Source organism: Procambarus clarkii, chromosome 59 (assembly GCF_040958095.1).
Source record: "Procambarus clarkii isolate CNS0578487 chromosome 59, FALCON_Pclarkii_2.0, whole genome shotgun sequence".
NCBI lineage: Eukaryota > Metazoa > Arthropoda > Malacostraca > Decapoda > Cambaridae > Procambarus > Procambarus clarkii.
The window spans coordinates 29809545-29834348 of NC_091208.1; the positions used below are offsets into that span (position 1 = coordinate 29809545).

General features: G+C 52.1%; 1 protein-coding gene across 1 annotated transcript in view; it reads left to right on the plus strand.

Moving 5' to 3' along the window:
* LOC123768323 (NMDA receptor 2) overlaps positions 1-24804 on the plus strand; it is a gene marked incomplete in the record, with an annotated part of 194619 nt that overhangs the window by 80958 nt on the left and 88857 nt on the right. Inside the window, 3 exon segments of the mRNA XM_069307190.1 lie at positions 2727-2837; positions 8679-8797; positions 17238-17385. Of these exon segments, the coding sequence (XP_069163291.1) occupies positions 2727-2837; positions 8679-8797; positions 17238-17385 (378 nt within the window).

The following is a 24804-nucleotide window of genomic DNA, read 5'->3' on the forward strand; positions in this document are numbered from 1 at the left end:
ATTGGCTATGGCTGAGACCTCCCTTAGTATACAAAAGCCAGTGAGCTTAGTATGCCAGAGAGAGATGTCAACTCTTAGAGCACAAAGAATATTCTGAAGTTGATGGCTGGTCCAGGCTCAGACGTTGACTCAGGTACATGGCGCTGAGGTGCAGTGTGCAGGTGTGCGGTCGGCGAGTCACCAATCAGGAGCAGGCAGGCTGGGAGGGGTAGTTGGCTGGTTGACGACGCGCCGGCGTGGAGGGTGTGTGGAGTAGGGGGGTTTAGGGTACGTTTTGCCTCCTGGTCAAAGCGTTTTGTGCTTCCGGTTGACGTATCTTGAATGTAGCATCTTATACTTGTTAACTGGACGTAACTTTAGGTAGGGAAGAGCAGGCTCAATCTCTCTTGAAAGAGATTATCCTCACAATATATATATATATATATATATATATATATATATATATATATATATATATATATATATATATATATATATATATATATATAATCTAATATATGTCGTACCTAGTAGCCAGAATGCACTTCTCAGCCTACAATGCAAGGCCCGATTTGCCTAATAAGCCAAGTTTTCATGAATAATTGTTTTTCGACTACCTAACCTAACCTAACTTTTTCGGCTACCTAACCTAACCTAACCTATAAAGATAGGTTAGGTTAGGTAGGGTTGGTTAGGTTCGGTCATATATCTACGTTAATTTGAACTCCAATAAAAAAAAATTGACCTCATACATAATGAAATGGGAAGCTTTATTATTTCATAAGAAAAAAATTATGGAAAATATATTAATTCAGGAAAACTTGGCTTATTAGGCAAATCGGGCCATGCATAGTAGGCTGAGAAGTGCGTTCTGGCTACTAGGTACGACATTATATATATATACATATATATATATATATATATATATATATATATATATATATATATATATATATATATATATAAATATATATATATATATATATATATATATATATATATATATATATATATATATGACTGAAAACTCACACCCCAGAAGTAACTCGAACCCATACTCCCAGGAGCAACGCAACTGGTAACTACAGGACGCCTTAATCCTCTTGACCCAAGATTACCATCCGAGTGCCGGCGGGGAAGTGGTTCAAATAGCTTCGGCTATCACTTCCTTATGTCCGGTAGTGATGGTCAAGCGGATTAAGGCGTCCTGTAGTTACCAGTTGCGTTGCTCCTGGGAGTATGGGTTCGAGTCTCTTCTGGGGTGTGAGTTTTCAGTCGCATATAGTCCTGGGGACCATTCAGGCTTGTTCGCATATATATATATATATATATATATATATATATATATATATATATATATATATGCCAAATTCCATATACTATGAAAACCTAATAACAGTATTTGGTATAACTTATGTTTCAAGTATAATTCATTATATATACTTTTTTTTAGTTTCCGTTCGCTTTGTCTATCACTTTGGGAGACGACGGGGCGTATAATTATATCAAACTAATTGACACAATGAATATATGATTAGTGTTGTTCATTGTGTAATATTTGTACATTTACATAATCTATGTAATTGGTAATATATAGTTTGTTTGAATTATTTGCATTTTGTATAAGTTTTTGTTGCATCCTTTGGTCATAATTGTAATTTTGAATATTGTTGACGTAGAATATTATAATATCTTACTTGGGTTTATGTGAATTTATGATAATTTATGTAAACTGAGTTTAGTTTACTGGTGTTGACGCCACTGTCCTCAGTGTGAGCCCTGAGGGAAGGTGTCAACGGTGTCTACCAGTGTGACACCTCCCACAGACCAGTGTGACACCTCCCACAGACCAGTGTGACACCTCCCACACCTTCCACAGACCAGTGTGACACCTCCCACAGACCAGTGTGACACCTCCCACACCTTCCACAGACCAGTGTCACACCTCCCACACCTTCCACAGACCAGTGTCACACCTCCCACACCTCCCACAGACCAGTGTGACACCTCCTACAGACCAGTGTGACACCTCCCACACCTTCCACAGACCAGTGTGACACCTCCCACACCTCCCACAGACCAGTGTGACACCTCCCACAGACCAGTGTCACACCTCCCACACCTCCCACAGACCAGTGTGACACCTCCCACACCTCCCACAGACCAGTGTGACACCTCCCACAGACCAGTGTGACACCTCCCACAGACCAGTGTGACACCTCCCACAGACCAGTGTGACACCTCCCACAGACCAGTGTCACACCTCCCACAGACCAGTGTCACACCTCCCACAGACCAGTGTGACACCTCCCACAGACCAGTGTCACACCCACAGACCAGTGTGACACCCACAGACCAGTGTCACACCTCCCACAGACCAGTGTGACACCTCCCACAGACCAGTGTGACACCTCCCACAGACCAGTGTGACACCTCCCACAGACCAGTGTGACACCTCCCACAGACCAGTGTGACACCTCCCACAGACCAGTGTGACACCTCCCACAGACCAGTGTGACACCTCCCACAGACCAGTGTGACACCCACAGACCAGTGTGACACCTCCCACAGACCAGTGTGACACCCACAGACCAGTGTAACACCCACAGACCAGTGTGACACCCGACAATGATCCCGTAAGTGACTCCTAACAGCACACTCCCCTTCCCCAAGCTGCCACAGTGGCACTAACAGGGTGGTGGCACTAACAGACTGGTGGCACTAACAGACTGGTGGCACTCCCACAGATAGGCGTGTGGCACTCGGGCAAGGACGGGGGCCTGGAGGTGAAGGACATAGTGTGGCCCGGGTACTCCCACGTCCCGCCCAATGGTATACCAGAGAAGTTCCACCTCAAGGTAAGTCACCCCTTCACGTCCAGTTTACACGTAGAAAACGAGGTTAAAATTAATATTTTGGTTAAAATTATTGGTTTACTTAATGTTTGGGTTTACTATTGTGTGTGTATGAGAGGGTATAGGCAGCGAGTGAGTGTGTGTGTGTGAGAGGTTGGTTAGGTCAGGTCATGAGAGGTCAGGTCAGGTCAGGTCAGGTCATGACAGGTCAGGTCAGGTCATGACAGGTCATGGGAGACCAGGTTAGGTCACGAGAGGTCATGACAGGTCAGGTCAGGTCAGGTCAGGTCAGGTCATGACAGGTCAGGTCGGCTCAGGTCAGATCATGTCAGGTCAGGTCAGGTCACGAGGCTGCGATGTTTGACACTGTATCAGTGTCGACACATTAATTACCATTTACATGGCAACAATTACGAGATTTGAGGTCAAAGGTCAGGTTACATGTGACATTGTAGATGGAACACAATTTAGAAATAACTGGATGCCCATTACACAATTGTTATCAACTGCTATCTTGTCAAATATTGCAAAAAGCCTTAATTGACAGCCGGGATAACTTCTGTTGCAAGAATGTAAACTATACGATATATTTGTCTAGGAAATCAGTTGCAGTCATTGCAACCTATTTTAGTTGTACCCTGCCACATGATGTTGTACCGTGCCACATGATGATGTACCGTGCCACATGATGTTGTACCGTGCCACATGATGTTGTACCGTGCAACATGATGTTGTACCGTGCCACATGATGTTGTACCGTGCAACATGATGTTGTACCGTGCCACATGATGTTGTACCGTGCAACATGATGTTGTACCCTGCAACATGACGTTGTACCCTGCCACATGATGTTGTACCCTGCAACATGACGTTGTACCCTGCCACATGATGTTGTACCCTGCCACATGATGTTGTACCCTGCAACATGACGTTGTACCCTGCAACATGACGTTGTACCCTGCAACATGACGTTGTACCCTGCAACATGACGTTGTACCCTGCAACATGACGTTGTACCCTGCAACATGACGTTGTACCCTGCAACATGACGTTGTACCCTGCAACATGACGTTGTACCCTGCAACATGACGTTGTACCCTGCCACATGATGTTGTACCCTGCAACATGATGTTGTACCCTGCAACATGACGTTGTACCCTGCAACATGACGTTGTACCCTGCAACATGATGTTGTACCCAGCAACATGACGTTGTACCCAGCAACATGACGTTGTACCCTGCAACATGATGTTGTACCCTGCAACATGACGTTGTACCCAGCAACATGACGTTGTACCCTGCAACATGACGTTGTACCCAGCAACATGACGTTGTACCCTGCAACATGACGTTGTACCCTGCAACATGACGTTGTACCCTGCAACATGACGTTTTACCCTGCCACATGACGTTGTACCCTGCAACATGATGTTGTACCACTGCAACATGACGTTGTACCCTGCAACATGATGTTGTACCACTGCAACATGACGTTGTACCCTGCAACATGACGTTGTACCACTGCAACATGACGTTGTACCCTGCAACATGACGTTGTACCCTGCCACATGACGTTGTACCCTGCAACATGACGTTGTACCCTGCAACATGACGTTGTACCCTGCAACATGATGTTGTACCCCAGCAACATGACGTTGTACCCTGCAACATGACGTTGTACCCTGCAACATGACGTTGTACCCAGCAACATGACGTTGTACCCTGCAACATGACGTTGTACCCTGCAACATGACGTTGTACCCAGCAACATGACGTTGTACCCTGCAACATGACGTTGTACCCTGCAACATGACGTTGTACCCAGCAACATGATGTTGTACCCTGCAACATGATGTTGTACCCAGCAACATGACGTTGTACCCCAGCAACATGACGTTGTACCCTGCAACATGACGTTGTACCCAGCAACATGATGTTGTACCCTGCAACATGATGTTGTACCCTGCAACATGACGTTGTACCCAGCAACATGACGTTGTACCCTGCAACATGATGTTGTACCCTGCAACATGACGTTGTACCCTGCAACATGACGTTCTACCCTGCAACATGATGTTGTACCCTGCAACATGATGTTGTACCCTGCAACATGATGTTGTACCCTGCAACATGATGTTGTACCCTGCAACATGATGTTGTACCCTGCAACATGAAGTTGTACCCAGCAACATGACGTTGTACCCTGCAACATGACGTTGTACCCTGCAACATGGCGTTGTACCCAGCAACATGACGTTGTACCCTGCAACATGACGTTGTACCCTGCAACATGACGTTGTACCCTGCAACATGACGTTGTACCCTGCAACATGACGTTGTACCCTGCAACATGACGTTGTACCCAGCAACATGACGTTGTACCCTGCAACATGACGTTGTACCCTGCAACATGACGTTGTACCCAGCAACATGATGTATAATGTTGCAGGGTACAGCTAACAGCAGACACAGTGGACCCAGCAGACACAGGGGACCCAGCAGACACAGTGGACCCAGCAGACACAAGGGACCCAGCAGACACAGGGGACCCAGCAGACACAGGGGTCCAGCAGACACAAGGGACCCAGCAGACACAGGGGACCCAGCAGACACAGGGGTCCAGCAGACACAAGGGCCCCTAGCAGACACAGGGCCCCCAACAGACACAGGGGCCCCAGCAGACACAAGGGCCCCCAGCAGACACAGGGGCCCCAGCAGACACTGGGGGTCCAGCAGACACAGGGGACCCAGCAGACACAAGGGCCCCCAGCAGACACAGGGGCCTCAGCAGACACTGGGGGTCCAGCAGACACAGGGGGCCCAGCTGACACAGGGCCCCAGCAGACACAGGGGCCCCAGCAGACACAGGGCCCCAGCAGACACAGGGGCCCTAGCAGACACGGGGGCCCAGCAGACACAGGGGCCCAACAGACACGGGCCCAACAGACACGGGCCCAGCAGACACAGGGGGCCCAGCAGACACAGGGGGCCCAGCAGACACAGGGGGCCCAGCAGACACAGGGGGCCCAGCAGACACAGGGGGCCCAGCAGACACAGGGGGCCCAGCAGACACAAGGGGCCCAGCAGACACAGGGGGCCCAGCAGACACAGGGGGCCCAGCAGACACAGGGGGCCCAGCAGACACAGGGGGCCCAGCAGACACAGGGGGCCCAGCAGACACAGGGGGCCCAGCAGACACAGGGGGCTCAGCAGACACAAGGGCCCCCAGCAGACACAGGGGCCCCCAGCAGACACAGGGGCCCCCAGCAGACACAGGGGCCCCCAGCAGACACAAGGGCCCCCTGCAGACACAAGGGCCCCCAGCAGACACAGGGGCCCCCAGCAGACACAGGGGCCCCCAGCAGACACAGGGGCCCCCAGCAGACACAGGGGCCCCCAGCAGACACAGGGGCCCCCATCAGACACAGGGGCCCCCAGCAGACACAGGGGCCCTAGTAGACACAAGGGCCCCCAGCAGACACAGGGGCAACAGAAGACACAAGGGCCCCCAGCAGACACAGGGGCCCCCAGCAGACACAGGGGCCCCCAGCAGACACAGGAGCCCCCAGCAGACACAGGGGCTCCCAGCAGACACAGGGGCCCCCAGCAGACACAAGGGGCCCCCAGCAGACACAAGGGGCCCCCAGCAGACACAGGGGCCCCCAGCAGACACAGGGGCCCCAGCAGACACAAGGGCCCGTAGCAAACAGGGGCCCCCAGCAGACACAAGGGGCCCCCAGCAGACACAAGGGCCCCCTGCAGACACAAGGGCCCCCAGCAGACACAGGGGCCCCCAGCAGACACAGGGGCCCCCAGCAGACACAGGGGCCCCCAGCAGACACAGGGGCCCCCAGCAGACACAGGGGCCCCCATCAGACACAGGGGCCCCCAGCAGACACAGGGGCCCTAGTAGACACAAGGGCCCCCAGCAGACACAGGGGCAACAGAAGACACAAGGGCCCCCAGCAGACACAGGGGCCCCCAGCAGACACAGGGGCCCCCAGCAGACACAGGAGCCCCCAGCAGACACAGGGGCTCCCAGCAGACACAGGGGCCCCCAGCAGACACAAGGGGCCCCCAGCAGACACAAGGGGCCCCCAGCAGACACAGGGGCCCCCAGCAGACACAGGGGCCCCAGCAGACACAAGGGCCCGTAGCAAACAGGGGCCCCCAGCAGACACAAGGGGCCCCCAGCAGACACAGGGGACCCCAGCAGACACAAGGGGCCCCCAGCAGACACAAGGGGCCCCCAGCAGACACAAGGGGAGGACCGGCTGCGATAGAGACAAAATGTCACCCATGGCAGTAGATCTCTATCTGTCACCAGTAATTAATTCCTGTCCAAGCCTCGGAGACAATCTTGTGTCGTGATAAGTGTAAAGAGGAAACTTGCTTCAATATATTATAAATTAAAGAGGAGAAAACCCGGCAAGTGAACAGAAATGTTTAGGGGGAAATAAGAACAATTATTTTCTGGCAGATTGTGACTGCAATTTTGCAGCATTTATTGAGTTAATTTTGGTGGTTGATGTATTTATAATCTACACATTTTTGGACACATGTTGACTGTTGCTTGAGACACAGTGTGTGTGTCGGAGCCGAGCGGACAGCATGCTGGACTTGTAATCCTGTGGTCCTGGGTTCGATCCCAGGCGCCGGCGAGAAACAATAGGCAGAGTTTCTTTCATCCTATGCCCCTGTTACCTAGCAGTAAAATAGGTACCTGGGTGTTACTCAGCTGTCACGGGCTGCTTCCTGGAGGTGGAGGCCTGGTCGAGGACCGGGCCGCGGGGACACTAAAAGCCCCGAAATCATCTCAAGATAACCTCAAGATAGTGACGACACAGCCAGCGATCGCCGTCTTCGCTATGACTATGTATGTGTGTATATATGTGTATGTAGGTATAGCGAAGATGTGGGTATTTGGATTACAGTTATAGCGAAGATCTGGTGCCCAACCACTAGTGGACGGTCGGGGATTGAACGCAGACCTGCATGAAGCGATATTGTCGCTCTAATAGAAACTGAAAAACTGCTTTTATGATGAAATTGAATTGGTGAATAATTTAAGTTGGTGATCAACGTCATTCAGATTTATTCATTCCGTCAATTTATAGTCAACTGTCTGTAATTGTTAATTATTTTCTGTGAACTACGAGACAGTGCAGTGGTAGCACACCCGCCCCCGAGCCTCGCCGGTGATTTGGTCAGGGTTCGAGCCCTGGCTGGGGAAGATCGACTAGGCGGCCATCTTTTTGTTTGCCTCTGTTCACCCAGCAATAATTGGGTACCTGGTTGTTAGGCAATTAGCGGATGATGTTCCAGGGTAAACTATAGTGAGCAAGACTTACCATGAGCCAAGGCAAGGGAAAGATCTCAACTTAGGGCCAGATTCACGAAGCAGTTACGCCAGCACTTACGAACGTGAACATCTTTCCTCAATATTTGACGGCTTTGGTTACATTTATTAAACAGTTTACGAGCATGAAAACTTGCCAATCAACTGTTGTTATTGTTATAAACAGCCTCCTGGTGCTTCGGAGCTCATTAACTGTTTAATAATTGGAAACAAAGCCGCCAAAGATTGAGAAAAGATGTACAAGTTCGTAAGTGCTTGCGTAACTGTTTCGTGAATCTGGCCCCTGCACATTAACAAGTTAATATTGAAGAGAAAACAAAGGACTCACAAGGACTCTGACTCCTCGTGACTCTGGGAGTCACAAGGACGCTAGTTCGAATCCCTCACAGTACCCAGACTAAATATTTCATTGCTATAACATGCCACTGTGCTTTTCTATTTTAAATTGCGAGTTGACTACAGGGAATGATGTTGTTGTGTGACAGATCACCTTCATGGAGGAGCCCCCCTTCATCAACATGGACCCGCCCCACCCAGTGACTGGCAAGTGTACTGCTAACAAGGGTGTCCACTGTAGGATAGCCTCGGACGACATGATGCAAGGGTGAGTCCACTCTCTCTTGTTGTCTGTCCCACTCTGGCCCCTCCCTGCTCTTGTCTGCCCCACTCTGGCCCCTCCCTGCTCTTGTCTGCCCCACTCTGGTCCCTCACTGCTCTTGTCTGCCCCACTCTGGCCCCTCCCTGCTCTTGTCTGCCCCACTCTGGTCCCTCACTGCTCTTGTCTGCCCCACTCTGGCCCCTCACTGCTCTTGTCTGCCCCACTCTGGCCCCTCCCTGCTCTTGTCTGCCCCACTCTGGCCCCTCCCTGCTCTTGTCTGCCCCACTCTGGCCCCTCACTGCTCTTGTCTGCCCCACTCTAGCCCCTCACTGCTCTTGTCTGCCCCACTCTGGCCCCTCACTGCTCTTGTCTGCCCCACTCTGGCCCCTCACTGCTCTTGTCTGCCCCACTCTGGCCCCTCCCTGCTCTTGTCTGCCACACTCTGGCCCCTCACTGCTCTTGTCTGCCCCACTCTGGCCCCTCCCTGCTCTTGTTGGCTCTTGTCTGCCCCACTCTGGTCCCTCACTGCTCTTGTTGGCTCTTGTCTGCCCCACTCTGGCCCCTCACTGCTCTTGTCTGCCCCACTCTGGCCCCTCACTGCTCTTGTCTGCCCCACTCTGGCCCCTCACTGCTCTTGTTGGCTCTTGTCTGCCCCACTCTGGCCCCTCACTGCTCTTGTTGGCTCTTGTCTGCCCCACTCTGGCCCCTCCCTGCTCTTGTCTGCCCCACTCTGGCCCCTCCCTGCTCTTGTCTGCCCCACTCTGGCCCCTCCCTGCTCTTGTCTGCCCCACTCTGGCCCCTCCCTGCTCTTGTCTGCCCCACTCTGGCCCCTCACTGCTCTTGTCTGCCCCACTCTGGTCCCTCACTGCTCTTGTCTGCCCCACTCTGGCCCCTCACTGCTCTTGTCTGCCCCACTCTGGCCCCTCCCTGCTCTTGTCTGCCCCACTCTGGCCCCTCACTGCTCTTGTCTGCCCCACTCTGGCCCCTCACTGCTCTTGTCTGCCACACTCTGGCCCCTCACTGCTCTTGTCTGCCCCACTCTGGCCCCTCCCTGCTCTTGTTGGCTCTTGTCTGCCCCACTCTGGTCCCTCACTGCTCTTGTTGGCTCTTGTCAGCCCCACTCTGGCCCCTCACTGCTCTTGTCTGCCCCACTCTGGCCCCTCACTGCTCTTGTCTGCCCCACTCTGGCCCCTCACTGCTCTTGTTGGCTCTTGTCTGCCCCACTCTGGCCCCTCACTGCTCTTGTTGGCTCTTGTCTGCCCCACTCTGGCCCCCTCACTGCTCTTGTCTGCCCCACTCTGGCCCCTCACTGCTCTTGTCTGCCCCACTCTGGCCCCTCACTGCTCTTGTTGGCTCTTGTCTGCCCCACTCTGGTCCCTCACTGCTCTTGTTGGCTCTTGTCTGCCTCACTCTGGCCCCTCACTGCTCTTGTCTGCCCCACTCTGGCCCCTCACTGCTCTTGTCTGCCACACTCTGGCCCCTCACTGCTCTTGTCTGTCCACTCTGGCCCCTCACTGCTCTTGTTGACTCTTGTCTGCCTCACTCTGGCCCCTCACTGCTCTTGTTGGCTCTTGTCTGCCTCACTCTGGCCCCTCACTGCTCTTGCCTGTCCACTCTGGCCCCTCACTGCTCTTGTTGGCTCTTGTCTGCCCCACTCTGGCCCTTCACTGCTCTTGTTGGCTCTTGTCTGCCCCACTCTGGCCCCTCACTGCTCTTGTCTGCCCCACTCTGGCCCCTCACTGCTCTTGTTGGCTCTTGTCTGCCCCACTCTGGCCCCTCACTGCTCTTGTCTGCCCCACTCTGGCCCCTCACTACTCTTGTTGGCTTTTGTCTGCCCCACTCTGGTCCCTCACTGTTCTTGTTGGCTCTTGTCTGCCCCACTCTGGTCCCTCACTGCTCTTGTTGGCTCTTGTCTTCCCCACTCTGGTCCCTCACTGCTCTTGTCTGCCCCACTCTGGCCCCTCACTGCTCTTGTTGACTCTTGTCTGCCCCACTCTGGTCCCTCACTGTTCTTGTTGACTCTTGTCTGCCCCACTCTGGCCCCTCACTGCTCTTGTTGACTCTTGTCTGCCTCACTCTGGCCCCTCACTGCTCTTGTCTGCCCCACTCTGGTCCCTCACTGCTCTTGTTGACTCTTGTCTGCCCCACTCTGGCCCCTCACTGCTCTTGTTTGTCCACTCTGGCCCCTCACTGCTCTTGTCTGCCTCACTCTGGTCCCTCTCTGCTCTTGTTGGCTCTTGTCTGCCCCACTCTGGCCCCTCACTGCTCTTGTTGACTCTTGTCTGCCCCACTCTGGTCCCTCACTGCTCTTGTTGGCTCTTGTCTGCCCCACTCTGGCCCCTCACTGCTCTTGTTGACTCTTGTCTGCCCCACTCTGGCCCCTCACTGCTCTTGTTGACTCTTGTCTGCCCCACTCTGGCCCCTCACTGCTCTTGTTGGCTCTTGTCTGCCCCACTCTGGCCCCTCACTGCTCTTGTTGACTCTTGTCTGCCCCACTCTGGTCCCTCACTGCTCTTGTTGACTCTTGTCTGCCCCACTCTGGTCCCTCACTGCTCTTGTTGACTCTTGTCTGCCCCACTCTGGTCCCTCACTGCTCTTGTTGACTCTTGTCTGCCCCACTCTGGCCCCCTCACTGCTCTTGTCTGCCCCACTCTGGCCCCTCACTGCTCTTGTCTGCCCCACTCTGGTCCCTCACTGCTCTTGTTGACTCTTGTCTGCCCCACTCTGGCCCCTCCCTGCTCTTGTCTGCCCCACTCTGGCCCCTCACTGCTCTTGTCTGCCCCACTCTGGCCCCTCACTGCTCTTGTCTGCCCCACTCTGGCCCCTCCCTGCTCTTGTCTGCCCCACTCTGGCCCCTCACTGCTCTTGTCTGCCCCACTCTGGCCCCTCCCTGCTCTTGTCTGCCACACTCTGGCCCCTCACTGCTCTTGTCTGCCCCACTCTGGCCCCTCACTGCTCTTGTCTGCCCCACTCTGGCCCCTCACTGCTCTTGTCTGCCCCACTCTGGCCCCTCCCTGCTCTTGTCTGCCCCACTCTGGCCCCTCACTGCTCTTGTCTGCCCCACTCTGGCCCCTCACTGCTCTTGTCTGCCCCACTCTGGCCCCTCACTGCTCTTGTCTGCCCCACTCTGGCCCCTCACTGCTCTTGTCTGCCCCACTCTGGCCCCTCCCTGCTCTTGTTGGCTCTTGTCTGCCCCACTCTGGCCCCTCCCTGCTCTTGTTGGCTCTTGTCTGCCCCACTCTGGCCCCTCACTGCTCTTGTCTGCCCCACTCTGGCCCCTCACTGCTCTTGTCTGCCCCACTCTGGCCCCTCACTGCTCTTGTCTGCCCCACTCTGGCCCCTCACTGCTCTTGTCAGCCCCACTCTGGCCCCTCACTGCTCTTGTCTGCCCCACTCTGGCCCCTCCCTGCTCTTGTCTGCCCCACTCTGGCCCCTCACTGCTCTTGTCTGCCCCACTCTGGCCCCTCCCTGCTCTTGTCTGCCCCACTCTGGCCCCTCACTGCTCTTGTCTGCCCCACTCTGGCCCCTCACTGCTCTTGTCTGCCCCACTCTGGCCCCTCACTGCTCTTGTCTGCCCCACTCTGGCCCCTCACTGCTCTTGTCTGCCCCACTCTGGCCCCTCCCTGCTCTTGTTGGCTCTTGTCTGCCCCACTCTGGCCCCTCCCTGCTCTTGTTGGCTCTTGTCTGCCCCACTCTGGCCCCTCACTGCTCTTGTCTGCCCCACTCTGGCCCCTCACTGCTCTTGTCTGCCCCACTCTGGCCCCTCACTGCTCTTGTCTGCCCCACTCTGGCCCCTCACTGCTCTTGTCTGCCCCACTCTGGCCCCTCACTGCTCTTGTCTGCCCCACTCTGGCCCCTCCCTGCTCTTGTCTGCCCCACTCTGGCCCCTCACTGCTCTTGTCTGCCCCACTCTGGCCCCTCACTGCTCTTGTCTGCCCCACTCTGGCCCCTCCCTGCTCTTGTCTGCCCCACTCTGGCCCCTCACTGCTCTTGTCTGCCCCACTCTGGCCCCTCACTGCTCTTGTCTGCCCCACTCTGGCCCCTCCCTGCTCTTGTCTGCCCCACTCTGGCCCCTCCCTGCTCTTGTCTGCCCCACTCTGGCCCCTCACTGCTCTTGTTGACTCTTGTCTGCCCCACTCTGGCCCCTCACTGCTCTTGTCTGCCCCACTCTGGCCCCTCCCTGCTCTTGTCTGCCCCACTCTGGCCCCTCACTGCTCTTGTTGACTCTTGTCTGCCCCACTCTGGCCCCTCACTGCTCTTGTTGACTCTTGTCTGCCCCACTCTGGCCCCTCACTGCTCTTCTTGCCTGCACTTATTGCTCTCTGCTCCACCACACACACACTGCTCTTCTCTCCTGTGCTGACTCTCTCTGCGCTCTCCTCTCCCGTCTTAACTACTGAACTACTCTCCCTCTTTAACTACCTCATCTGCTAAATTATTATCTTGATTTACCTCTTCAGACCCCCACATATGTAGGTCTAACCCCCCCCCCACCCCCAGACCCCCCACATATGTGGGTCTAATCATCCCCCCCACAGACCCACACATTTCTGGGGTCTAATTTTCTATCCCAGTCCGCTGATTTTTAATCCAGTTATTTCATGTTTGCCACGTTACGCCCCCCCCCCCCCTGCTTCATTATAGGTCTTTGTGGTCCCCTGGTGATGTGTTCCACCCACTGGTGCGGTCTTTGTGGTCCCCTGGTGATGTGTTCCACCCACTGGTGTGGTCTTTGTGTCCCCTGGTGATGTGTTCCACCCACTGGTGTGGTCTTTGTGGTCCCCTGGTGATGTGTTCCACCCACTGGTGAGGTCTTTGTGGTCCCTGGTGATGTGTTCCACCCACTGGTGTGGTCTTTGTGGTCCCCTGGTGATGTGTTCCACCCACTGGTGTGGTCTTTGTGTCCCCTGGTGATGTGTTCCACCCACTGGTGTGGTCTTTGTGTCCCCTGGTGATGTGTTCCACCCACTGGTGTGGTCTTTGTGGTCCCCTGGTGATGTGTTCCACCCACTGGTGTGGTCTTTGTGATCCCCTGGTGATGTGTTCCACCCACTGGTTTGGTCTTTGTGTCCCCTGGTGATGTGTTCCACCCACTGGTGAGGTCTTTGTGACCCCTGGTGATGTGTTCCACCCACTGGTGAGGTTTTTGTTTCCCCTGGTGATGTGTTCCACCCACTGGTGTGGTCTTTGTGTCCCCTGGTGATGTGTTCCACCCACTGGTGAGGTCTTTGTGGTCCCCTGGTGATGTGTTCCACCCACTGGTGAGGTCTTTGTGGTCCCCTGGTGATGTGTTCCACCCACTGGTGTGGTCTTTGTGGTCCCCTGGTGATGTGTTCCACCCACTGGTGTGGTCTTTGTGGTCCCTGGTGATGTGTTCCACCCACTGGTGAGGTCTTTGTGGTCCCTGGTGATGTGTTCCACCCACTGGTGAGGTCTTTGTGGTCCCCTGGTGATGTGTTCCACCCACTGGTGAGGTCTTTGTGGTCCCCTGGTGATGTGTTCCACCCACTGGTGTGGTCTTTGTGGTCCCCTGGTGATGTGTTCCACCCACTGGTGAGGTCTTTGTGGTCCCTGGTGATGTGTTCCACCCACTGGTGAGGTCTTTGTGGTCCCCTGGTGATGTGTTCCACCCACTGGTGAGGTCTTTGTGGTCCCCTGGTGATGTGTTCCACCCACTGGTGAGGTCTTTGTGGTCCCCTGGTGATGTGTTCCACCCACTGGTGAGGTCTTTGTGGTCCCCTGGTGATGTGTTCCACCCACTGGTGAGGTCTTTGTGGTCCCTGGTGATGTGTTCCACCCACTGGTGAGGTCTTTGTGGTCCCTGGTGATGTGTTCCACCCACTGGTGAGGTCTTTAATATTTAGTAATAATTTATTTTCAATTTCAATCTATTTTCTTTGTTTTCTTTCTGTAAATCTTGTTAATGTTTTTTCCATTTAATGTTTCTAGTTGTATATATATATATATATATATATATATATATATATAATATGTTGGGTTTTATCAGGGGCTGTGTTGTGCTTTCTTGTGTGTTTTCTCACCTATTTGTGCTTGCAGCATCGAGCTCTAGCTCTTGGACCCGACTTTTGTATCAGTTGTCTAAGACAATGACTCCTGACCTGAGTCCCTATCATAGCTGGTGTTAACGTTATGACTGGAGTTAGGCTCTACAACCTGCTCCTTTAGGTCAACTATTGACTATCATAGCTGGTGTTAACGTTATGACTGGAGTTAGGCTCTACAACCTGCTCCTTTAGGTCAACCATTGACTATCATAGCTGGTGTTAACGTTATGACTGGAGTTAGGGTCTACAACCTGCTCCTTTAGGTCAACCATTGACTATCATAGCTGGTGTTAAAGTTATGACTGCAGTTAGGCTCTACAACCTGCTCCTTTAGGTCAACCATTGACTCACTTCCCGCACGCTAAAGGTAAACTTTCTAACATCTCTATGACACGTCTGAGTCTCAAGCTTCACCCGTGTCACCCTTGTTGTGTTGATAGTCATTGTAAACATTACCTCTGTTACCACCGTGTCAGTCCCTCCAAGTATTTTACACGTCTGTATCATGTCCCGCCTCTCCCTCCTCCTTTCTACCGTCGTCAGGTTTAGTTCCTTCAGTCTGTCTTCGTACCTCATCCCTCGCAGCTCTGGGACGAGTCTCGTTGCAAACTTCTGCACCTTTTCCAGCTTCCTTATGTGTGTTTTAAGATGGGGTTCCAGGATGGTGCGGCATACTCTAAGACCGGCCTCACATAGGTGGTATACTGTGATCTAAAAGTCTCCTTATTCAAGTTTGTGAAGGATGTTCTGACTTTTGCCAGAGTAAAAGATGTTTCTCCCACGCCCCCAATCACCCCCAATCACCCCCAATCACCCCGCAATCACCACCAATCACCCCCAATCACCCCCACCCCAAAAAAAGAAGAAGAAAGAGCACTGGCAAACACCAATATAAATACAGAGAACAAAATTGAATAAAATATTGCTTACATTCACTTTATCTTTGTGCTTGTAACTACAAAACTATATAAATGTTGTGAAGACGAGAAGTGGAAGATATTATTGCTTACTGACACGAAATCATTAAACAAATTTAAATATAACAGCCTTTCAGCTTTTATTTTTAAATTTGGTCTTCTTCTGAATGACGAGAGAAAGGCTTGTCAGAGCTCTAAAAAAATCCTTAGATGAGCTTAGTGAGCCCTGGGATTATTTCCCCTCACTGTTAGATAAGCTTAGTGAGTCCTGGGATTATTTCCCCTCACTGTTAGATGAGCTTAGTGAGCCCTGGGATTATTTCCCCTCACTGTTAGATGAGCTTAATGAGTCCTGGGATTATTTCCCCTCACTGTTAGATGAGCTTAGTGAGTCCTGGGATTATTTCCCCTCACCGTTAGATGAGCTTAGTGAGTCCTGGGATTATTTCCCCTCACCGTTAGATGAGCTTAGTGAGCCCTGGGATTATTTCCCCTCACCGTTAGATGAGCTTAATGAGCCCTGGGATTATTTCCCCTCACTGTTAGATGAGCTTAGTGAGCCCTGGGATTATTTCCCCTCACCGTTAGATGAGCTTAATGAGCCCTGGGATTATTTCCCCTCACTGTTAGATGAGCTTAGTGAGCCCTGGGATTATTTCCCCTCACCGTTAGATGAGCTTAGTGAGCCCTGGGATTATTTCCCCTCACCGTTAGATGAGCTTAATGAGCCCTGGGATTATTTCCCCTCACTGTTAGATGAGCTTAGTGAGCCCTGGGATTATTTCCCCTCACTGTTAGATGAGCTTAGTGAGTCCTGGGATTATTTCCCCTCACTGTTAGATGAGCTTAGTGAGTCCTAGGATTATTCCCCTCACCGTTAGATGAGTCTAATGAGCCCTGGGATTTATTTCTAGATGCGTTAGATGACAGAGATAAGGGAAAGGATTTAGGGAAAAAGAGACAAGACGGACAGGTGTTGGCAGGGAGAAAGTTTGAGCCAAGATAACAATCCTTAGAATGTCACTTAAGCTAAATTTTTTGTTAACTGTTCTTCTAATGTTAACAGCTCACCATCCTCTTATGTACGCGTCCAGTACTTGAGCTGAGGTGGTTGAGCATAATCTATTGGGACGTGCGGTGGCATGGACCCCATATCTGACCCCAGGTGACCCCAGGTGACCCCAGGTGACCTCAGGTGACCTCAGGTGACCCCAGGTGACCCCAGGTGACCTCAGGTGACCTCAGGTGACCCCAGGTGACCCCGGGTGACCTCAGGTGACCCCAGGTGACCCCAGGTGACCTCAGGTGACCTCAGGTGACCTCAGGTGACCCCAGGTGACCCCAGGTGACCTCAGGTGACCTCAGGTGACCCCAGGTGACCCCAGGTGACCCCAGGTGACCTCAGGTGACCCCAGGTGACCTCAGGTGACCCCAGGTGACCCCAGATCGCTCTCCTCTCCCCAGGGTCAACGTCACTTGGGCCATGCGCAACTCCAGTTACTTCCGGTGCTGTTCCGGCTTCTGTATCGACCTGCTGGTCAAGTTCTCACAAGACCTCGGCTTCTCCTACGACTTCTTCCGCGTCGAGGACGGCATCTGGGGCGCCATTGTGGTGAGTATACGCTGTCTTCCGGTCCCCCTGCCCTCCCTACCCCCCCCCTGCCTTCCCCCCCTGCCTTCCCCCCCCCGGGCCGTCTTTATTTACGTCATTATCAACGTGCGACGCACATCTTTCAAGTGTTTTTCCTGACAATAGCCGAATATGCAGACTATTGCAACACGCAGCCAGGCAGTGAGTTGAAATGGCAAGGATTGAACGACCGAACTAGTAACTGGGCAGTTACAGGACTCTGGTGTTCACTGGTTACTCTCGTCTGGACGGTGTTAACTGTACACAACTGTTCCACAACTGTCCACAACTGTCCCCACAACTGTCCACAACTGCCCCACAACTGTCCCACAAGTGTCGTTGGCAGCAAATCCTGGTTATATTGACTTTTCGAGGACCTGCTCTCCGGTGTGCCATAGGATGCCGCCCACAACAGTTGCGTGACTCCCAGGTGACTGTTTACTGTTAGGTTAACAGAGGCATCGGGTGGAAAAACGAGCATCGCGTCCGTAAGCGTGTCCATCCCGCTGTGGGACTCGAACCCGGGACCATTCGGTTGTGAAACAACTGTTCACTTACTAAATGTCATTTAGTAGGAAGAACGGCCTATTGACATAGCTCGAGTGCAGGGGGGAGTTGTGTAAAACCCTTAGTTTGTGTCTCGGAGAGGCTGCAGGATCCAAGTAAGTTCAGTAGAACTTCTGGTTTCAACTCTTTTGACCATGTCGTAGCTCAGTCGATTAAGGCAGCGTCTGGGATGTTCTCGGACGTAGGTTCGAATCCTTGTCACGGCTCTTGTGGATTTGTTCTAGCATTCTGAGCTTAGGAAACAATAAGAGTTATCAGATATAAGCTAGAAATGTTAGAACTGGGACGTTTGAAGGGGAGATAGGTCTGGGAGCTAAGATTAGCATACATCTTAAGTCAGATATAATTATATTTATATATATATAGTCAGATATTTAAGTCAGATATCAATCCAAACATGTTTGGACTAATATAAATGTCACACCGGGAATTATTTCTAGAAGTCTTGGCCATTATAGTTATCTAGTATAATTGTCCAGCTTTATCTTGCACGTGTTAGACCCCAACTTAGGTTATACAATTAGCTTTCAGATTTTAAATTCAGTTTTAATCACCCTTCATAAAAGAGTTTTAATTCACTCGTTATATTAATAACTTATTAAGCTTATGCTTTTCAGTAAATGACCTCTCTATACACACACACACACACACACACACACACACACACACACACACACACACACACACACACACACACACAGAAGGAGCAGAAGCACTGTGCCTACCACTCTCCATAGTGTATAACAAATCACTGGCAACAGGGGAACTGCCAGATATTTGGAAAGCAGCTAACGTAGTCCCGATATACAAGAAAGGGGATAGACAGGAGGCACTGAACTACAGGCCAGTGTCCCTAACCTGCATACCATGCAAGCTGATGGAGAAGATTGTGCGAAAAAAACTAGTGGAGCATCTGGAGCGAAGGAACTTTGTAACACAGCATCAACATGGGTTCAGGGATGGAAGGTCCTGCCTCACAGGGTTACTTGAATTCTACGACCAGGCAACAAAAATCAGGCAAGAAAGAGAAGGGTGGGCAGACTGCATATTTTTGGATTGCCAGAAAGCCTTTGATACAGTACCACACAAGAGGCTAGTGAAAAAGCTGTAAATGCAGGCTGGAGTGAAAGGGAAGGTACTCCATTGGATAAGGGAGTACCTAAGCAACAGGAGACAACGAGTTAATGTGAGGGGTGAGGTCTCAGATTGGCGAGACGTTATGAGTGGAGTACCGCAGGGGTCAGTCCTTGGACCTAGACTGTTTCTGATATATGTAAATGATCTCCCAGAGGGTATAGAATCGTTTCTCTCAATGTTTGCCGATGATGCAAAAATTATGAGGAGGATTGAAACAGAGGATGATAGTAGGAGGCTACAAGATGACCTAGACAGACTGAATGAATGGTCCAACAAATGGCTGTTGAAGTTCAACCCGAGTAAATGCAAAGTAATGAAACTAGGCAGTGGAAACTGGAGGCCAGACACAGGATACAGAATAGGAGATGAAGTACTTAATGAAACAGACAGAGAGAAAGATCTAGGAGTTGATATCACACCAAACCTGTCTCCTGAAGCTCACATAAAAAGAATAACGTCTGCGGCATATGCGAGGCTGGCTAACATCAGAACAGCCTTCAGGAACCTGTGTAAGGAATCATTCAGAACATATTATACCACATAGATATTAGAAAGAACTTTTTCAGTGTCAGAGTGGTTGACAAATGGAATGCATTAGGCAGTGATGTGGTGGAGGCTGACTCCATACACAGTTTCAAGTGTAGATATGACAGAGCCCAATAGGCTCAGGAACCTGTATACCTGTTGATTGACAGTTGAGAGGCGGGACCAAAGAGCCAGAGCTCAACCCCCGCAAGCACAACTAGGTGAGCACAACAAATCGACAGCTCTTGTACATTTTTTCGTTACGTTGGGAATATTTTTTTTTGTTTAAATAAATTTGAAAATGTTGAGTAAACTGGTATATGGTAACCCTTGTTATGGCAACCTTAACGACAGTGCCATGTATGACTAGAGTCGGCAAGTGGCCACCATGAGAGTCCTGCAAGATTCGTTAAGAAACGGTCGTGCGAAAGTGCCCTCATCCTAACCTGCCAGAGGACCCAAAACAGAAAACGGGACAGTATGTCACTTTCGCCAGCCGCTTCCATTTTTTAGTACAACAATTTTGGCCTTAGCGTATACGTCAAAATGCGACGTTCTATCAAGAGGAGACGTTGGGTTGATGTGATGACTGAGGAGGGAGACCCAACATGGCCGCCAGGCGCACGTCTCGCCCGTCCTCTGACTAAGGAGGGAGACCCAACATGGCCGCCAGGCGCCCGTCCTCTGAGGAGGGAGACCCAACATGGCCGCCAGGCGCCCGTCCTCTGACTGAGGAGGGAGACCCAACATGGCCGCCAGGCGCCCGTCCTCTGAGGAAGGAGACCCAAGATGGCGGCCAGGCGCCCGGCCCCTGACTCATTACCAGCTCTCACTCACTAAGTCAACTTGTCATTGGCCTGACTGACACAGCAGTTAACTTCCTGCCAAGTGGTTGTTTTGGTCGCCAGGTAACACCGGGTAAAACTATATAACTGCGTTACTGGCAGGCGATTATAAGTGAGATGATCTTGAGGTTATCTTGAGATGATTTCGGGGCTTTAGTGTCCCCGCGGCCCGGTCCTCGACCAGGCCTCCACCCCCAGGAAGCAGCCCGTGACAGCTGACTAACTTCCAGGTACCTATTTACTGCTAGGTAACAGGGGCATTCAGGGTGAAAGAAACTTTGCCCATTTGTTTCTGCCTGGTTCGGGAATCGAACCCGCGCCACAGAATTACGAATCCTGCGCGCTATCCACCAGGCTACGAGGCCCCCCTACCTTACTTCCCCCTGATGGAGTAAGTTGGTACATTGACACTATTTTGTTCTTATCTGAATAAGTAGCCTCGTAGCCTGGTGGATAGCGCGCAGGGTTCGTAATTCTGTGGCGCGGGATCGATTCCCGCACGAGGCAGAAACAAATGGGCAAAGTTTCTTTCACCCTGAATGCCCCTGTTACCTAGCAGTAAATAGGTACCTGGGAGTTAGTCAGCTGTCACGGGCTGCTTCCTGGGGGTGGAGGCCTGGTCGAGGACCGGGCCGCGGGGACACTAAAAAAAGCCCCGAAATCATCTCAAGATAACCTCAAGATAACCTCAAGAATGTTAATTCTGGCATTAAAATAACCTGTGAGTGTGGTATTCCATCCTTCAGAACATTGTAGTGGAGTTATGTGATATGTTTTGTAAGTCTGTCATGAGAAATACTTCGGAGATGCCCAACCACTTCGGCTGGACGGTAGAGCGACTGTCTCGCTTCATGCAGGTCGGCGTTCAATCCCCGACGGTCTACAAGTGGTTGAGCACCATTCCTTTCCACCCGTCCCATCTCAAATCCTTATCCTGACCCCTTCCCAGTGCTATATAGTCGTAATGGCTTGGTGCTTTCTCCTCATACTTCCTTTCCAGCACTGTTCCTCATCTTCACTGTTGTCTCAGCACTGTTGTCTCAGCACTGTTGGACACCTTCACTGTTGTCTCAGCACTGTTGTCTCAGCACTGTTGGACACCTTCACTGTTGTCTCAGCACTGTACCGTTGCGACAGGGGGACAGGAAGCCAGAGTGTATTCATACTCGTTTGGCTTATATCGAATCCCCCCCCCCCCACAAGGTTGCAACCCCCCATTACAAGCTGACTAACTCCTGAGTACCTGTACTTACTGCTGGGTGAACAGGTGCATTAGGATATAGAAATTTGTTTTTTTACTCTCACACAACATCACCCTAGTCAAGCCTCTGTCAAAGGCCTTAAGGAACTAAAAGATAGTTCACCAAAGCTCTTGACCCACTAAAAGATAGTTCACCAAAGGTCTTGACCCACTAAAAGATAGTTCACCAAAGGTCTTGACCCACTAAAAGATAGTTCACCAAAGGTCTTGACCCACTAAAAGATACTTCACCAAAGCTCTTGACCCACTAAAAGATAGTTCACCAAAGGTCTTGACCCACTAAAAGATAGTTCACCAAAGGTCTTGACCCACTAAAAGATACTTCACCAAAGCTCTTGAGGCACTAAAGATATCTCTCTCAGATACATTGCTACAGATAAAGAAAAAAAATGAAGAACTCGTTGAACTCTCAGGTGCAAAAATTCCGAGATTTTAAAAGTTTCAATGGTAAGGCTTGGGAGTAATTTCTCTTGCTCAGCTGAAGAGAAAATAAAGAGAAAAGGGCGGACGATTCTGTTAAGCCTGAGTCAGTATGAAAGCCCTGACAGCCCCTGCAGGAAGCCCTGACAGCTGCAACACAGCCCCCTGCAGGAAGGACAGACAGCCCCAACACAGCCCCCTGCAGGAAGCCCTGACAGCTGCAACACAGCCCCCTGCAGGAAGGACAGACAGCCCCAACACAGCCCCCTGCAGGAAGGACAGACAGCCCCAACACAGCCCCCTGCAGGAAGCCCTGACAGCTGCAACACAGCCCCCTGCAGGAAGGACAGACAGCCCCAACACAGCCCCCTGCAGGAAGGACAGACAGCCCCAACACAGCCCCTGCAGGAAGGACAGACAGCCCCAACACAGCCCCCTGCAGGAAGGACAGACAGCCCCAACATAGCCCCCTGCAGGAAGGACAGACAGCCCCAACACAGCCCCCTGCAGGAAGGACTGACAGCTCCAATACAGCCCCTGCAGGAAGGACAGACAGCCCCAACACAGCCCCCTGCAGGAAGGACAGACAGCCCCAACACAGCCCCCTGCAGGAAGGACAGACAGCCCCAACACAGCCCCTGCAGGAAGTACAGACAGCCCCAACACAGCCCCCTGCAGGAAGGACAGACAGCCCCAACACAGCCCCTGCAGGAAGGACTGACAGCCCCAACACAGCCCCCTGCAGGAAGGACAGACAGCCCCAACACAGCCCCCTGCAGGAAGGAGAGACAGCCCCAACACAGCCCCTGCAGGAAGCCCTGACAGCCCCAACACAGCCCCTGCAGGAAGGACAGACAGCCCCAACACAGCCCCCTGCAGGAAGGACTGACAGCCCCAACACAGCCCCCTGCAGGAAGGACAGACAGCCCCAACACAGCCCCCTGCAGGAAGGACAGACAGCCCCAACACAGCCCCTCCAGGAAGGACTGACAGCCCCAGCAGGAAGGACAGACAGCCCCAACACAGCCCCAGCAGGAAGGACAGACAGCCCCAACACAGCCCCTGCAGGAAGGACAGACAGCCCCAACACAGCCCCTGCAGGAAGGACAGACAGCCCCAACACAGCCCCTGCAGGAAGGACAGACAGCCCCAACACAGCCCCTGCAGGAAGGACAGACAGCCCCAACACAGCCCCTGCAGGAAGGACAGACAGCCCCAACACAGCCCCTGCAGGAAGGACAGACAGCCCCAACACAGCCCCTGCAGGAAGGACAGACAGCCCCAACACAGCCCCAGCAGGAAGGACTGACAGCCCCAACACAGCCCCTGCAGGAAGGACTGACATCCCCAACACAGCCCCTGCAGGAAGGACAGACAGCCCCAACACAGCCCCTGCAGGAAGGACAGACAGCCCCAACACAGCCCCAGAAGGACTGACAGCCCCAACACAGCCCCAGCAGGAAGGACTGACAGCCCCAACACAGCCCCTGCAGGAAGGACTGACAGCCCCAACACAGCCCCTGCAGGAAGGACAGACAGCCCCAACACAGCCCCAGCAGGAAGGACTGACAGCCCCAACACAGCCCCAGCAGGAAGGACAGACAGCCCCAACACAGCCCCAGCAGGAAGGACTGACAGCCCCAACACAGCCCCTGCAGGAAGGACAGACAGCCCCAACACAGCCCCTGCAGGAAGGACAGACAGCCCCAACACAGCCCCTGCAGGAAGGATTTAAAAAGTATGAAAGTACGACACGGGATCCATCTCAGACAACTAACGTAAGAGAAGGGAAGACATGGGAATTATCTGGGAAAGCGCAGACCATTACGACTATATAGCACTGGGAAGGGGTCAGGATAAGGATTTGTGATGGGAAGGTGGGGAAAGGAATGGTGCCCAACCACTTGGACCGTCGGGGATTGAACGCGGACCTGCATGAAGCAAGACCGTCGCTCTACCCTCCACCCCAAGTAATTGGGCACTACAAATCACCTCAAATGTAGGTGATTTTGATAAAATACTACGACCAAGATTACCAACCGAGTGCCGGCGGCGGGATGGAAATAGCCTCGGCTACCATCCTCTTTTGTCCAGTCGTGTTGGTCGAGCGGTTAAGGGATCCTGTACGCCAGCAGAGTGCTCCTGGCAGTACGGGTTCGAGTCACTTCTGGGGTGTGAGTTTTCAGTTATATATATATATATATATATATATATATATATATATATATATATATATATATATATATATATATATATATATATATATATATATCTTTATGACTATAACCATATTCACTACTCACTATCTTCATCTCTGTAACCTGAATGATTCGAGTCAATCATTGAAAATGCGCGGGTAAACGATGGAAGTAACTTCAAACTGAGTGGACTACATTCTAATATCTCTTAAAAACCTTTATCTTAGACCAAGCAGCTAATGTCGGTCCCGTACCACAGACCAGTATCCCTGCAAAGTTGGGTTAGACTATCCCCAAGCGTCGGGTTTCTACAGACAGACTGAGACATATTATCTCATAGTATTGATGGTCTAAAATTGTAACAAAATCTTTAGACATGGACGCTAAAATTAGGAGAAAATGCTTTTTTCAGGCTTAATGGTCGTTAAGGCCAAGGTCTTCATAAGTC